The sequence below is a fragment of the Myotis nattereri genome (genome assembly GCF_964212035.1).
Source record: "Myotis nattereri genome assembly, chromosome: 11".
Taxonomy (NCBI): Eukaryota; Metazoa; Chordata; class Mammalia; order Chiroptera; family Vespertilionidae; genus Myotis; species Myotis nattereri.
Window position 1 is genome coordinate 1,928,198 of NC_138086.1, and position 17,409 is coordinate 1,945,606.

General features: G+C 48.9%; 1 protein-coding gene across 1 annotated transcript in view; it reads left to right on the forward strand.

The window, feature by feature from the left end:
* Positions 1-3,785: 3,785 nt before the first annotated feature.
* The window catches only part of NCAPG2 (non-SMC condensin II complex subunit G2), a 60,072-nt gene continuing 46,448 nt past the window's right edge, over positions 3,786-17,409 (forward strand). Inside the window, exons 1-7 of the mRNA XM_081101858.1 lie at positions 3,786-3,895; positions 5,028-5,361; positions 5,619-5,728; positions 9,469-9,657; positions 9,895-10,009; positions 13,656-13,810; positions 15,361-15,495. Of these exons, the coding sequence (XP_080957984.1) occupies positions 5,651-5,728; positions 9,469-9,657; positions 9,895-10,009; positions 13,656-13,810; positions 15,361-15,495 (672 nt within the window). The 5' untranslated portion in view covers positions 3,786-3,895; positions 5,028-5,361; positions 5,619-5,650. The remainder of the gene's footprint in view (positions 3,896-5,027; positions 5,362-5,618; positions 5,729-9,468; positions 9,658-9,894; positions 10,010-13,655; positions 13,811-15,360; positions 15,496-17,409) is intronic.

Genomic DNA, 17,409 nt, shown 5'->3' on the forward strand with positions numbered 1-17,409 from the left:
GGTCTAATTAGCATATTACACTTTTATTATTATAGACTAGAGGCCCGGTGCACAAAAATTTGTGCACTCGGGGGGGAGGGGGGTCCCTCAGCCTGGCCTATGCCCTCTCACAGTCTGGGACCCCTCGGGAGATAACAACCTGCTGGCTTAGGCCTGCTCCCGGGTGGCAGAGGGCAGGCCCAATCCCTAGGTGCAACCCCTGGATGGGCTCAGAGCAGGGCCGATTGGGGAGTTGGGGCACCGCCCCCTGTCATGCACAGAGCAGGGCGATCGGGAGGTTGTGATGCCACCCTCAGTCACTCTCAGGGTAGGGTCGATGGGGAGGTTGCGGCACCACCCCCTGTCACACACAGAGCAGGGCCAATCAGCGGGTTGGGGCACTGCCCCCTGTCATGCACAGAGCAGGGCCCATCAGGGGGTTGGGGCTCTGTACCCTGTCACGCACAGAGCAGGGCCCATCAGGGGGTTGGGGCGCCGCCCTCTATCACCCACAGAGCAGGGCCGATCAGGGGGTTGGGCACCACCACTCTAACACTCAGGGCAGGGCCGATGGGGAGGTTATGGCTCTACCCCGTCACACACAGAGCAGGGCCCGTGGCGGGGAGCGGGGGGGGGGGGGGGTTGGGGCGCCGCACCCTGTCACACACAGAGCCGCAGGGCGATCATGGGGTTGGGGAGCTCCCCCTATCAGGCACAGAGCAGGGCTGATCAGGGGGTTGGGGCGCCTTCCCCTGTTACGAACAGAGCAGGGCGGATAGGGAGGTTGTGGCCCCGCCCCGTCACACACAGAGCCGCAGGGTGATAAGGGTGTTTGGGTGCTGCCCCCTGTCACGCTGATCCTGGTGCCGGGAGGCCTCGCGGCTCCACTGATCCCGGTGCTGGGAGGCATATTACCCTTTTACTATATAGGGTAGAGGCCTGGTGCACAGGTAGGGGCCTGCTGGTTTGCCCTGAAGGGTGTCCTGGATCAGGGTGGGGGTCCCCACTGGGGTGCCTGGCCAGCCTGGGTGAGGGGATGATGATTGTTTGCAGCTGGTCACACACCCTTCAGGATAGGGGTCCCCACTGGGGTGCCTGGCCAGTCTGGGTGAGGGGCTGAGGGCTGTTTTCAGGCTGGGGGTGACTGAAGCTCCCAACTGCTCCTTTTTTTCTTTTCTTTTTTTATTCTGGACCAGCTTTAGCTTTGAGGCTTGGCTCCAGCTCTTAGGCCTCCGCTGCTGAAAGTAGGTTTCTGGCCTTTGTTTACAATGTTGCGATCCTGCTGCCTGAAGCCCTGCGGACTAAAGCAGGTTTCTGGGGTTTTGTTTAGCTTCTATATTTGTTACATAGTTGCTTAGAGTTGCAGCTCAGAGGCCTGCAGCGGCAGGTGGGGAACGTTGGAGTCCTCCGTCACTGAAGCACGCAAGCCTCATGTTAGTTTCAAGCTGCCTGGCTGCCGGCCGCCATCTTGGCTGGCAGTTAATTTGCATATTGCCCTGATTAGCCAATGGGAAGGGTAGCAGTTGTATGCTAATTACCATGTTTCTCTTTTATTAGATAGGATGGAGTCCATAGCTTCACAACACAGTTCATGTAATCTGTTTCCCACTGGAGGAAGTTTACGAATATATTGATAAAACATGTGAACATATGTGCACACAGAGCACTTAACTGTGATGTTTTAGTAGCATGAGAAAGACAGGATACTGCGTACTAAATCTAGTTGCTGCCCATGACATTTGATTCATTGAAGATATTTTAAAAATTAGGTCTGTTGAAGGGCTTCTTGCATAATCTATAACAGAGAAGAAACACTCACTGAAATTTAGTCTGCCAATAGTTTCTGCTATCATCTTAAACTTTTGGCTTTTGCAACATGTGCTTCACCTATTCGATGTGTATTTTACTTGATGGAACACTTTATTTGACCATCAGGCCAAGTGAAGTGATGGAAAGCAAAAGGCCCCTGCAAAGCTGTGTGCCACTCGATGCCCCGCTCCTGACACAGTGACCTGCCTGCAGGTGCCCAGGCGACTCTCGAGGGGAGGAAGCAGTAGGGGTGGTTCTCAGGGCACTGAGACCCCTCCCGGGTGGGAGTCTGACTTATTGTGGCAACATGAGTGTTCAAGGGAAAACTCTTCCTCTGTGGGTCGTGTAGGACTCACCCTGGAGACCAGGATCAGCATGCCAGGGCCCTGGCGATGGAGGACACTGGGAGTCTAGTTCTTCATGATCAACATCTAGGAAAGGGGAACTTGAACTTTTATTCTACATGCAGCCAGACCAGGGGAGGGAAAGTCACTTAACTGAAGTTGAATTTTGTTGGTTTGTACATGTGTTGTGCTTGCCCTCTGCCTTACCGTACAAGTGTAACGGCGTTTGCAGCTTCCGATGAAGACAGGCCTTGTAGAATTGACCTTCTGCCCTGAGAGGCCTTCTTAGGGTCTCTTCACCCGGAGCTCAGCCCTGCTTTTTCAGGAACCGCAGCCAGTGCGGGGCTGAGTCTGCGTTTAACCGGCGGTCACCCTGACCCGCTTCCAGCGTATCCCCGATGCAAATGGAGCCTGCAGAGGGCCTTACAGAGAAGGCCCTGTGTGTTCCCTAACCTTACGCAGCGTGGCGTGTTTATTCAGTAGGCGTTTATGTTTGCTTGCTGGTGATTTGCTCCTCCTTGGCCTTTGAAAATTCTAATGTGGGACCAGATGACCTGAAAAGTAAGTAGAGGGTACTTTATATTTGCTCTTTGTGAATTCTTCCTTTTTTAAAAGCACTGCATCTCCCTGGCTGGTGTGGCTCAGTGATTGAGCACCGAGCTATGAACCAGGAGGTCACGGTGCGATTCCCAGTCAGGGCGCATGCCTGGGTTTGGGGCTTCAAGAGAGATCATCTCATACCTTGTTCATTTATTCAGAAAACATTTTCTTCCAGCATCTCAAATGTGCCAGAGTTAAGAGGCAGGCCCTGGGGAGACCCAGTGCGGGCCATGGTCCTGGGAGGGTGGAGCTGAGGGCGTTGGAGGAGGCTGGGAATCACAGTGCACTCAGGGACCCTAGGCACACTGCCTGCCCTGCATTGTGTGGCTGACAACAGTGAGGTGCAGAATCACTGAGTGGCCTGTCCAAGGTCACAGGGCAGCCGGGTCTCCCAGGCATTGTGGCTTCAGAACCCACCTTGTTTAATCAATTTCTTACCCAGGAACAGAGGCAGCGGGTAGAGGTAACTGAATGAACTGGGATCAAAAGAGTGGAAGAGATGGGATTCAGCAGAGGGAGGGGCAACTGCAAGATGGAAGTGGACACCAGGATGAGTGACAGCGCTGCGAGTGGAAGGTGGGCGGGACCTGAGGGGTGTGAGCTCAGGGATGCAGGGGAGGGGCTAGGCGGGGCCTGAGCGCGGGCGGGAGGGCGGGGCGTGTGTGCTGGGACCGAGCGTGGGCGGGAGGGCGGGGCGTGTGTGTTGGCCCTGAGCGCGGGCGGGAGGGCGGGGCGTGTGTGCTGGGACCGAGCGCGGGCGGGAGGGCGGGGCGTGTGTGCTGGCGGGGCCTGAGCGCGGGCGGGAGGGCGGGGCGTGTGTGCTGGGACCGAGCGCGGACGGGCGGGCGGGGCCTGTGTGCTGGGACCGAGCGCGGGCGGGAGGGCGGGGCGTGTGTGCTGGCGGGGCCTGAGCGCGGGCGGGAGGGCGGGGCCTGAGCGTGGGCGGGGCCTGTGTGCCGGGACGGAGCGCGGACGGGCGGAACGTGTGGACCGAGCGCGGGCGGGGGGGCGGGGCTCACCCCCAGTGGCCCCGCCCAGGAGCGTTAGGCTCTCGCGAGAGTGGCGTGGTGACGCGCGGGCGGGAGGATCGGGTTGTGGCGCGGGCGGGCGGGCGGGCGGTTTTGAATCTGCAGAGCGCGGGAAACGGCGGTTCCGAGGACGAGGTGAGCGGCGGGGATACCGGGCTCGGGACCAGGGGCCGAGAGATGGTGGGGGTCGGGCGGGTCATGCCCCAGCGACGCATCCTCCGCGTGGGCCGCGTTCGAACCCACGTCCCAGCTGACGTCTCTGAGGAGGCGCGACCGGCGGGCACCGGGGCCTGGGCGCTCGACAGCCGTGCTCCCTGGGACTCCAAAGGGCAGAGACGCCCGGGCCCCCAGAACATCCCCAGCCCGGGCCGCTGGGACTGATCCGGGGAGCAAGGACCCTCGCCCGTCCCCCCGAGGGCTGACCCCACAGAGCACCCCGGCCCGGCCCTGCGTCTGATCCCAGAGCAGTCCTGGTTTGCGTGCAGGGGAGCCTGCTGTCAAGCACCCCTTAGTTCTAAGATGAATGGCTTGCCCCACGGGGGCTCTGTTCTTGGGGGTGAGGGGCCCCGCACCCTGGAAGCCGGGAGGGGGATGGCTGGGTGGGGACGTGGGGGGCGGAGCGGCCGAGTCCCGCAGAGGCGCCGCGGGAGATGGGCTTCCTGGCGCTCGGCGACAGCTCTGGGGTGTTGCTGGCGTGCGGGCAGCCGCGGCCCCCGGGAGGCGGGAAGGGCCAGACTTCGCCGCACTTATGTGGGAGGTTATTTTCTACTTCCGCTGGTTTGGTGTAGACCCTCGGGTGTGGGACCCTGTGCTCACTGGGCTCTTCGTGCCCGGAGTGGCTGCCGCTGGTCCCAGCGATCTCCCTATTGCTCTGGGGGGCCATGCAGGTTTTCATGCATTTGTAAAGGGAGGAGCGCTGTGGCTTGTACGGGGTGGGCAAACGTAGGTTGAACGTGCCGTTCTTTGAGTTAGTAAAGCTATTTTTAAAATATATTTTATTGACTGTTTACAGAGGAAGGGAGAGGGATAGAGAGTTAGAAACATCGATGAGAGAGAAGCATGGCTCAGCTGCCTCCTGCACACACCCTGTAGGGGTACTGGGGATGTGCCCGCAGCCAAGGCACATGGCCTTGACGGGAATCGAACCTGGGACCCCGCTCTATCCACTGAGCCAAACCTGTCCGGGCAGTAAAGCTATTGTAATAATCATAGCCTGGTGTCTTTCCATACAAACAACTGTAAACGCACTTTTTGCCCACCCCTGTAGGTTGGCTGTGACTTCATCTCTGGGTTGGTGTTTCAGACAGGGCAGGGCTGTTTCGATGGAAAACACGGCTTATTGGGGGACACAAGCTGGGAAGGAGCTGACACAGCCCTAGTCCTTTGAGCTTCGGTCCCCACAGGGGCGGGAGCAGCGTGCTGGGCTCGGGCACACCTGCTGCTCACGCGGACCGCTCCCAGGGGACCCTCTGCCACACTGAAAAACAAGCGGCTGTGACTGGAGTCTTCTCGAGGCCCTCGGGAAGGGAGCATCTGCAGCATTGAGCGCCGGGATCTGCCCGAGCTTCGCTGAGCTGCACACCGGTGCCCACCTTGCAGAGGTACTGGGGCCATGTGGGTTTCTCTTTCCTTAGTTGGCAATTTCATGCACAATGTTATGTCGAGACTGTCCTCAGTGATGAAAATAAGGAAATTAATTTTTAGATATGACTTGTTTTATGTCAGAATATTGTTAGACGCTGTCTACCATAGGTATAGAGGGGTTTCTTTGCAGTTTTGGGTGCTAGCACCAAATTCCATTGTGCAGGAGAAGATGGAATTGCAAATGCAAGTGTCCATGTGCTGTGTTCTCCCCTAGGGTTACAGGATAAATGCACGGTTTCATCTGTCATGGAAAAACGCGAACTATTTGTTCAAGCTGTGTCTAAGGAGCTGATTGGAGAATTTTTGCAGTTCATTCAACTTGATGTAAGTTTTAGGTTTAGCATTATTGTGATTTTGACTGTTAATGTAAAACATTTTCCTAAAATTATGTCCATAAATGAAATATAGTCATTTCAGTGAATCCTTAGGGACCAAGATTTATTTAAAAAACCAAAGTCTGCTAATACAGACCTGTGGATGGATAGCTACTCACAAATTGTATTTCCTGCTTTCCTGCAAGAGACGCTGAAGGGTGCTCAGGCAGGCAGTGCACTGTGCTCTGTTTACTTACATGTTTATTGCTGTTTCCTGCGTGCCTGGTGGCATGGTGAGGAAGTTGTGAGCAAGACAAGATACTTCTTTGTCCTCAGGTTAGTCACAGTGGATCCAGGTGTGAACACAGCAGAGGAAGGGACGAGGATGGGGGATGGGGCAGATCCAGCAATGGGCTACTTCCCATCCCCTTGGGAAGGCTCTGGAAGCTCAGCTCTGGACGTACAGAGAAGCTAGCCATCCGTGGTGCATTGGGTTTGAGCAGGAAGGTTCGGTAGGGGTAGAGCACAGAAGGGCAGTGCGGGGCGGCAAGAGCTGAGCCCTGACTTTCTCTACCATGTGAAGGAGTTGAGACCCTTCCTGAAGGCTGGGGGCTTTCAGCTCAGAGTGACCTGCGTGCAAGAGAGCAAAGGGAGAGAGGACGAGTGGGCAGAAGAGAGAGACAGAAAAGTCGGAGCTGCCCTTTGGAAATGCCTCTTTGGCTGCACGTGGAAAATAAATTGGAGGAGAGGTACATAGAGGCGGAGAGCAGTGAGGAGCTGTGCCCTTCACCGTGGTGGTTGAAGTAGGACATGAAAATGGGAAGTGTGGCCAAAACCGGTTTGGCTCAGTGGATAGAGCGTCGGCCTGTGGACTGAAAGGTCCCAGGTTCGATCCCGGTCAAGGGCATGTACCTGGGTTGCGGGCATATCCCCAGTCGGAGATGTGCAGGAGGCAGCTGATCGATGTTTCTCTCTCATCGATGTTTCTAACTCTCTATCTCTCTCCTTTCCTCTCTGTGAAAAATCAATAAAATATATATTTAAAAAAAAAAAAAAAAAAAAGAAAATGGGAAGTGTGGGTGTCCTTTTGAGCTGGCGGGGGGCAGTGGGGGTGCCAGCGCTGTGGATTGATTGGACATGGGCCGGAAAAGGGCCCAGCGGGTCCTTGCTTTCTGACTTGCAGAGCCATCCGTGAGGTTGTGAACATGGGCAGAGGGCAGGTTTGGGGGAGAAGATGGCTCAGTTTTGGATGTGTGGGATGACTGCCGGGGGGACTTGCACAGGACATGTCCAATGGGTGGATGTAGTGTGTTTGAAGCCCGGGAAAGGCCTGGGCTAGAGGTAGTTTGGGTGTCATCAGGTCCAGTGGAAGCTGAGTCATGGGCGGGTGTGGAGCCCACCACCGGCTCTGAGGAACCCCAGCGTATACGGCACTGGCTCTAAATACTGTGACCTTGGACAGAAGAGGCACGTGTGGCTAGAGACCATGCACTGAAAATCAAATCAGTGATAACTCAGAGAGGAATCTAATAAATTTGTTGCTAGTAAAGATGTATGAAGTTATTTTTCTTTATGAGAGAAATGAGCTTATAAAATGATTTTGTGTTATAAAATGATGCCCTGTAAACTTAAAAATAACCAGCAGAAACTAGGCCACACTTCACCACCGAGGTGTCCATAATGGCAAACTGGGTAGATGTTCCATGTCTGGCTTAGCAGGAGGTAGGTGATTTGTCCGAGACGAGCAGCCCATGAGTGGTTTGAAGTCCAAGATTGTTGTTGCAAACAGTGCACCATAGTGTTAAATAAAACCATAAACTAAATTGATGATGATGAAGCTAAGTCAATATTAATTTAAAATCTAAAGGCAAAAATTAACAACATCTGGGTAGCATGGTGGCCGCAGGGTCACCCTGTGCTGTGATGACGAAGCATCGTTCCAGCTCCCCCGTCGTTCTGGGGAGCCAGGGGAAGAAGGGAGCTGCTTGGTGGCCTGTTCTTACGTTTGCCTTTGTTTAATGGTCTAGTTCCGTGGTTGCCAAACTGCGGCTCGCAAGCCACATGCGGCTCTTTGGCCCCTTGAGTGTGGCTCTTCCTAAACCTTAGGAGTATCCTAATTAAGTTAATAACAATGTACCTACCTATATAGTTTAAGTTTAAAAAATTTGGCTCGCAAAAGAAATTTCAATCGTTGTGCTGTTGATATTTGGCTCTGTTGACTAATGAGTTTGCCGACCACTGATCTAGTTAAATTGACTGGGAGTTTTGGCAGCAACGTGCCAGGGAGGCCCCATTATTGGTGCTGTAATTTTGTGACTTAGGGTGGGTATCCCAGATTTCTCCACTGAAGCTTCGCAATTAATAAGTAACCTGCAGGAAGTACTGAGACTAGGTAACCACCTGCTTCTCAACGGACTTGTGCACACTGGGTTTGGCACCCATTGACGATTCTTACATGAATCAGTTATTACTATAAAGGCACTAAAATTGTGATTTTTCCAACCCCATGTTCCTTCTGTATTTTTCCATTGGCATTCTGTAGTGTGCCAGTGCTGCTAGTTATTTGTGTGTGTATTATCAGTGTGGCCCCATGGATTCTTACTCTATTCATACACACTAAGTGGCCAGATTATTATGACCACGTGACGTTTGTAGGCACATTAGCCGTACACTGCATCGTATGGGATATGGAAGCCGAAGGCCTGTTCGAACACCTTTGCTGTCTGCAGTTACCAAGATAAAATGTCCCCAGGCCGCACAGGAACACAAGGATTGGACAGTCGAGCATTGGGAAAAAGTCATGTGGTCCGATGAATCACGTTTCCAGTTGCATCATGCAGATGGCAGAGTGAGAATTTGGGGGAAACAGCATGAAGCATGCACCCCACATGCATGAGTACAACCCTTCAAGCTGGTGGAGGCAGTTATGGTTTGGGGCATGTTTTCCTGGCATGATTTGGGCCCTTTAATTTGTGTGGAACAATGTGTGAATAGCACAACATACCTAAGTATCGTTGTTGATTAGGTTCATCCTGTCATGTTGATGGCGTAGCCCAATGGAGATGGCTTCTTCCAACAAGACAATGCGCCATGCCATGGTGCTCATGTTGTGCAGGAGTGGTTTCAAGAACATGAAGGAGACTTTACCTTGCTTAGGTGGCCCCCACAATCACCAGGTCTCAATCCAGTTGAGCATTTGTGGGATGAAGTTAAAAGAGCCATCAAGCAGCTGGTTCCACAACCATCAAATCTCACAGAACTGGACAGTGCTGTTCATCGGGCATGGTGTCAGATTCTTTGCATCACCTTTCAACATCTCGTGGAGTCAATGCCAAGAAGAATCGCCGCAGTATTGAAGGCAAAAGGTGGCCCAACGAAGTACTGATGGGGTGGTCATAATAATCTGGCCACTCAGAGTGTGTGTGTGTGTAAATAAAATACTGTCAGATTGGCTGATTGGCTACAGGGAGTCCCTCTAAGCTGTACTCTCTGTCCTTTGGTGATGGCCTCTATTTGCTATGTCAAAGAGGAGGTGAGGTCATCTGCTCAGAGTCAGAGGAAGTGGTGGTTGGATCAGCGGTTTTATTTATTTATTTATTTATTTATTCTTTATTAGTTAAGGTATTACAAATGTGTCCTTAAAAAAAAAGCATTTGGGTTAGCAGTTACACTTTTTCTTTGATGCCATTATGAAAAGGCTAGAACTAATATTTTGTGTTTGAAATGTAACACTTGCTATTTATTTTACAGGAAGATGCTTCTGACCCTTTCAACCTAAACGAATTACTAGATGAATTATCAAGGAAACAGAAAGAAGAGCTATGGCAGAGGCTCAAGAAGCTGTTAACAGAAGTGCTGTTAGAAAGCCCAGTGGAGGGGTGGCAGGCCGCGGAAGCCCAGGGAGAGGGCAGTATGGAAACAGACCACCATTCAAAAATGGTAGTATCGGCTTTCAGAAACAAATCAGAAGTCAAGAAGAGTATTGGAAGATTGTTTATTGTAGTTTTACCCTCTTGTAATCCTCCATTATTAATCTCGTAGTCAGTGTTGCTGCACTTTATGGATAACTGACTTGTTTATATTCAACTTTAATTCACTTTTTAGAATAAGCTAAAAGTGTGGCTTGAATTTTACATTGATTTTAATTCACTCATTTTGATTTTTTTTTATTTATAGAAAAAAACTCTAGAAATAACCCATGCAATTACAGCTGTGATTCTTGCTTCTGTGTCTGTAATAAATGAGAGTGAGAACTATGAGGCCCTACTGGAGTGTGCTGTTATATTGAACGGTAAGTTGCCTGTTGCCCTGAGGCATGTGTAGAAGAGGCGTCTAAACCAGTGGTCGCCAGCCGGTGACCTGCGGACCGCTGGTGGTCCGTGAGGGCTGGGAGGAAGCAGCGATGCTGAAGCAGAGTGGTGCTAGGCACCATGTTGCACTCAGGCTCTTTTCTTCATGCAGGAGCAGAGTGTTCTTTCAGTAATTACGTTAATTAACCTGCATGTAAATGTTCCACATGGTGCAAGCAAGCGTAGTTGAGCTGCTGACTGCTGCTGTGTGCCGGTTTTAAGGAAGGTCTCACCTGGTCTCCAGGACCAATGATAGGAGCTGATTAAGGGGAAAAGGTCTGATTCTGAGTGTCTCAACTGGTGATTCCTGCCTGATAGTTTAAATTTAAGCAAACAGTTGTGACATTGCACTTTTTTCTTTAAATATGTATGACCGTGTTCTTAGGAATACTGTTGACTCTTATGGGAGTTTTCCTATACTAAAATTTATATCATGGTATTTCTCAAGTTTAACTAAACTACAAAACTATAGTTATTAGTTTAGGAGGAATAGTGGGCTAAATTAAGGAGAAGATGTGATTATAAAATCTATATTATATAAAGAGGTAGTACGCAGATTTGTCTGGGACACTGTAACAGTCACGACTGGCTCGGGAGGACACTGCGTGCGCAGATGGCAGAGAGGGGACTGGTGCGCATGAGGCAAGCCATGGATGGTGCAGGCGCGCAGATAGCAGGGTGGAGCAGGCCTGCAGGGAGCAGGGCCTGCCAGTCGCCGGGGAGGAGCAGGGCCCGCAGGGAGCAGGGAGCGGGGCCTTCTTGTCATCTTATCGATAATGTCACTTTAACGAATGAGAATGAGCCGGGCAGCTCCATCTCAGCACTGATTGGCCAGTTTGATGAGACCAGGGATCAAACTAACCTCACAGTTGTTTCTCATCTTCATGGCACCCATATGAGGTCAGACTATCCTCCCTTGCCCACCATGAACCTAAAAATGCCCTTCAAGCATGACTTTCCTAAGGGAAAACCCAAGGCATCCTTACTCTGCTCAACGACTTCACTGTCAGCGCTTGGGCTGCCTCACTTTCCCGGGGGTGGAGTTGCTGACAGACAGGCCATATCTCCTACTTCAGCCAAAGTTGGGGGCGAGCAGGCTGGCAGAGTGGTTAGGGGCGAGCAGGCAGGCAGGCAGGTGAGTGGTTAGGAGCCAGCTGTCCCAGATTGTGAGGGGGATGTCTGGCTGCCGGTTTAGGTGCGATTCCTATGGGACTGCTGGCTCCTAACCGCTCACCTGCCTGCCTGCCTGATTGCCCCTAACCGCTTCTGCCTGCCAACCTGATCACCCCCTAACTGCTCCCCTGCCGGCCTGATTAACACCTAACTGCTCTCCTGCCAACCTAATCGCTCCTAACTGCAATAGTTGACAGGGACAATTCTTCCATCTTTGAAAATATCTACATCAAGTCTGTTTACATAGATTTTTCATCTGCATAATATAACACATCCTGACAAGACCACCACCACCAATGTGGTCAGTGTTGTGCCGATAAATGTTTAACAACTGGCTCTCAATCAAAGAAAATAAAACTCTGATTTATACTATTGGCCAATTTCTGTGGCATAAATTCTCCATCCATGGCTGATTTCAGCTGCTAATGTGATGCCACTAAATGCAGAGCTGAGGAGAAACATGCAGTAATACACTGTTACCAGAAAGACCCAAAAGACATAAATAATGTCAAGAGTCAGAACAGTAAAGTGTAGTAAATAATTGAGGAGTGATGAATTTAGAGTATGTATTACCTTCGGTTTTAATGTAATTTATTCACTTTTAAGATTATATAATTTAATTTTTAATAATGAACATGTTTAACAACCAGCTTACAAAATTCCTGAAAATTTGTGAGCCAGTAAGAGCAGGCTCTAGCACAATACTGAGTGGAGTGTAACGGTTAAATGGCATGGCTCATGGATTTGAAATGAGACTCAGCGACTTTCAGGTTTTACTGGTCAAGTTACCTGATCTCTCTGTACCTCAGTGTCCTCATCTGTGTCATTATAGTACCTACTGCATGGAGTTGTTGCAAAGATACAATGAAATCTGTGTATGACACAGCACAGTACCTGAAACAATAATTCACTCAGTTTTTTATAAACTGTTACTGCCTCAAAACGTTGTTAACAAAATTACTCATGCTGAAAGAATGAAATTTTATTGATGAGAAAAATGCCTTATTTTGCAATCTACATGGAGACAGTAAATTTTACCTCCTAAGCAGTAGATGGTAATCTATTAGAAACTGCAAGGGGAAAAATGACCTCAATCAACATGATTGAGGCAATGTATTATTAGCTGGATCATAAAGCAGAGAGGATGCCATACATTCTGGGATACATCTGCAGTAAGAGGCTTCACCTCAGGTATTAATTCTGATCAACTAAGCATCAGACTTGAGATGAATGGTGAGAAGGATTCTGAAGCTGCTTCTAGACTTAGAACTTTAATACATAAGCAACAGTTACTATGGTTAATGATGGCAAGAAAAAACACACCATGATCTATACTAATAAAAGGGTAATATGCTAAATAGGCTGCACGTCTTCTGGACGACCATCCACATATCCTTCCTGACGAAGCCGGGCCTGGGCGAAGCCACCTGCTGCAGTCCCGGGCACCAGCACCTGTGGCTGCAGCCAGCCTGGGCAAAGCTGGCCCAGGTCCCGTGTGCCTGTGGCTGACCAGAGGGAGGGAAGCCCAGGTCCCAGGTGCCTGTGGTCGGCTGGAGGAGGGAATCCTGGGTCCCGAGTGTGGGGCTGAGGCAGAGATGGTTAGGGGCAATCAAGCCAGCAGGGGAGCAGTAAGGGATGATCAGTCTGGCAGGCAGAAGCAGTTAGGGGCAATCAGGCAGGCAGGCAAGTGGTTAGGAGTCAGTGGTTCTGGATTGTGAGAGGGAAGTCCAACTGCCGGTTATCCCCTGAGGGGTCCCAAATTGGAGAGGGTGCAGGCTGGGCTGAGGGACACCCCCCTCCCCCCCACATGAATTTTGTGCACCGGGCCACTAGTAAACTAATATTTGCTTAGCAAACCTTTATAAGTCATCGTACTCTATTCCAGCGATTTTCAACTGGTGTGCTGCAAAAATTTTTAAAACATGCAGTACCTGACTGTTTAGTCAGGGACCCTGACTGCTTTTCCCTGAGATCTGGGGTGGGGAATATCTGGCCCACGGGCCGTATAAGGCCTGCAAAATCATTTGGTCTGGCTCTGCCAAGGCAACCACAGGCGGGAATCAAAATTCAATAAATCTAGGAGCTTTTTTCATAGCAACATAAATTTATATTAAGTGAATTATATTAAGCACATGATGTTATAAGTATACAAATGGCCCTTGGCAGGAAAAAAGGTTCCCCGCCCCTGCCTTAGATTGTCAAAAAAAAAAAATGACAATAGCCATCTAGTATTAATGAATCAGAATGACACCTGTTTTTTGTTAGATTGGCAAACAGTATTCTTTGGCGTGCCCCAGGATTCTAATGTTTAGTTTATGTGCCATGAGATGGGAAGGTTGAGAATCACTGCTGTACTGTTGAGTCTGAACCAGCATTGATTTTCCTTACCGATGGAACAGTTACTGGCTCTCTTAGGTATTTTGTACGCACTGCCTGAATCGGCACGAAAGCTGCAGAGCTCCATCCAGGGCTTGTGTGTGACGTGGTGGGAGAAGGGCCTGCCTGCCAAAGAGGACATGGGGAAGACTGCTTTCACCTTGCTGCTCAAGAAGAGCCTCCTGACGAAAACTGTATGTTTGCTTGTTTAATGTGTACTTGACTGAAGGGGGATGGCGGGGGGTGGGTGGGGGAGGACTGTTTCAGCCTGCAGCCCAGGTCTGGGGACCTACAGACAGTATGTTTGAAGGTTGGATATAACTTGGCTCTTTCTCATCCTGTAATCTTTGGTATATAGTTCAGAAATCCAGAAAAAGACACCCAAATCAGGAAAAAAAATGAGGAAATAAAAATCACCCATAATCCCACCACCAAGGTGATCATTGTTGTGTTGGGGATATTTAGGAATTTCTAGAAATGAAGTTGGTAGGTCCCTGGATTTGAACTCAGAGCTCTTCATGCACATTGCCAACAGTTTTCTAGAAAGCTCAGGCCTACGCTCGTTGCTCCGCCAGTGAGTGGCCTCCAAGGAGCAGCCAGTTTGATGACAGGACCCTCAGCCAGCTACAGAGCTTCTCCTGCTGCCCTAGGAGTGATGAACAGCCCTGTGCATGGCCGAGTTATCCTTAAGCCATCATCGATTTTTTTTTTAATATGTTTTATTTATTTTTTACAGAGAGGAAGGGAGAGGGATAGAGAGTTAGAAACATCGATGAGAGAGAAACATCGATCAGCTGCCTCCTACACACCCCATACTGGGGATATGCCCGCAACCAAGGTACATGCCCTTGACTAGAATCGAACCCGGGACCCTTCATTCCGCAGGCCGACACTCTATCCACTGAGCCAAACCAGTCAGGGCTGATTTATTGTTGGTTTTTTTTTTTATCTCTTTTCCAGCCATTTTTGTTTAGCTTTTAAATCACATCTTCCTAGTATTCGACACCTTCCCTGTTCACTGTGGTTGCCAGTAGTCACATGGGGCTATTTAAATTTAAAGTGAAGAAAATGAAAAGTTTGGTTCCTCAGTTGCACTGGTCACATTCCAGTTGCTCCATAGCCTGATGGGCTAATGACCCTCGCGCTGGACAGTGCAGACATGTTTTCACAGTCGCAGGAAACATGGGCAGCACTGGGCATCAATGTCTCTGCTGGCTTTTGCTTGTTTTAAAAAAGTGTTCTCTCGCTCTGGCTGGGTGGCTCAGTTGGTTGGAGTGTTGACCCACGTACCAAAAAGGTTTTGGGTTCGATTCCTGGTCAGGGCACATACCTGACCCGGGTTAGGGGTTTGATCCCCAGTCAGGGTGTGTAGGGGAGGCAATGGATTGCTGTTTCTCTCTGAAATCAATGTTTCTCTTTCCCTCACTTCCTCTTTCTCTAAAAAAAAAAAATCAATAAAAACATCCTCTGGTAAGGACTTAAAAAAAAAGTGTTCTTTAGAGTTGCAAGTGACATTTGCAAATTTTGGGGGGGGTTTCAGTGAACAGGTTTGATTTTTTTTTTTTGAGGGGGCCGTTGAGTGAGGCATTTGCAAATTTTTAAGTCTGTTTTCTTTTGTCATTCTTCCTTTTTGATAAATAATCTAGAATTATAATTATGATATAAAATATGTTTTGTTAACTTGAAATGTGACCTTACTGATTATTGAAAAACTCTACCGTTTTTCTTTTTTTGTCATTCCTAGGGTGCAGACATAACCCGGCTTTGGCATGTTCATCAAGCTCTGTATTGCTTTGATTATGATTTGGAGGAAAGTAGAGAAATTAAAAATATGCTACTTGAGTGCTTCATAAGTGTTAATTATATCAAGAAAGAAGAGGTAAATAGGATTTTCTTTTCTGGTATATTTGTGACTGCTTTTTTTTTAATATAGATATTTTTAATTGATTTCAGAGAGGAAGGGAGAGAGAGATAGAAACATCAATGATGAGAGAGAATCATTGATTGGCCTCCTCCCTCATGCCTCCCACTGGGGATCGAGCCTGTAATCCGGGCATGTGCCCTGACCGGAATCGAACCCAGGACCCTTCAGTCCGCAGGCTGACCCTCTTTTCACTGAGCCAAACTGGCTAGGGATATGAACTGCTTTTAAAATGGATGTTATCTCTAAGTTCACCTGATTGTTGTTATTACTGTGCCCAGTGTTTTAATGAGTCATCTTAGCTATCGGGAGCTATTTATTGCACAGTGTTTTCACTGTATGGCAGTACTAAGCAAACATTTTACAAGTCATTGCTTATTTAGTCATTGTATCAGATAGTAGCAGGGGCTGTCTGCAGAAACCATGGTTGCATTTTAAATCAAGAATGATTAAAAATAAGGTTGAGAAAGCACTTCCCCATGGATTAGGTCTGACTCTTCTCTCACTTAATTCCTAATTGGCATATACTCAAAACTGTCATTACAGTATTTTTTTATTTCTTTTTTCTGCCCATCTAATAATTCCAAAGAGAGGCTCTGCTTTGGCCCTCTCACTGTCCATTTTGGTGGTCATGCCCATGTGTGGCTGCTGAGCATGTGAAATGTGACTAAACTGTGGTCTTAAGTGTAAAATACAAATAGATTCAGAATTTAGTATGAATTATACCAACACATGGCCAGTCTTGTTTCCTCTGTATTCCTACCACTATCCACCCCAGTCTGGGATTGATCTGAAGCAAATCCTAGATGTCGACGTAGAATAGTGTTTTTTTTTGTGTGTGTGTGTGTTTTTAATTAAATCTTTATTGTTCAGATTATTACAGTTGTTCCTCTTTTTCCCCCCCCATATCTCCCCTCCACCTGGTTCCCACCCCACCCTCTGCCCTTACCCACCCCCACTGTCCTCATCCATAGGTGTATGATTTTTGTCCAGTCTCTTCCCGCACTCCCCGCACCCCTTTCCCTGAGAATAGTGAGTCCACTCCCTTTCTATGCCCCTGATTCTATTATATTCACCAGTTTATTCTGTTCATCAGATTCTTTATTCACTTGATTTTTAGATTCACTTGTTGATAGATGTGTATTTGTTGTTCATAATTTGTATCTTTACCTTCTTCTTCCTCTTCTTAAAGGATACCTTTCAGCATCCTATCTAATAATAGACAAACATGGTAATTGACCGTACCTTCGCTATGCCTCCCATTGACTAATCAGTGAGATATGCAAATTAACCACCAACAAAGATGGTGGTTTATTTGCATACGTAGGCGCAAAGTGGCAGAGCGAAGACTGAAGGTGGCTCCAGCCGGAGCGAAGGCCTGGGTCCCGGGTGTCGGAGGAAAACCGGTGCCAGCAGCCAGGGGAAGGGAAGGCCTATTGCACGAATCTTTTCATGCAACAGGCCTCTAGTTTCATATAATGCTGGTTTGGTGGTGATGAACTCCTTTAGCTTTTCCTTATCTGTGAAGCTCTTTATCTGACCTTCAATTCTGAATGATAGCTTTGCTGGATAAAGTAATCTTGGTTGCAGGTTCTTGGTATTCATCACTTTGAATATTTCTTGCCACTCCCTTCTGGCCTGCATAGTTTCTGTTGAGAAATCAGCTGACAGTCGTATGGGTGCTTCCTTGTAGGTAACTGAGTTTCTTTCTCTTGCTGTTTTTAAGATTCTCTCTTTGTCTTGGCATTTTAATTATGATGTGTCTTGGTGTGGTCCTCTTTGGATTCCTTTTGTTTGGGGTTCTCTGCGCTTCCTGGACTTATAAGTCTATTTCTTTTTATCTTCATATTTTTGGATTCTTTTTTCTTTTTG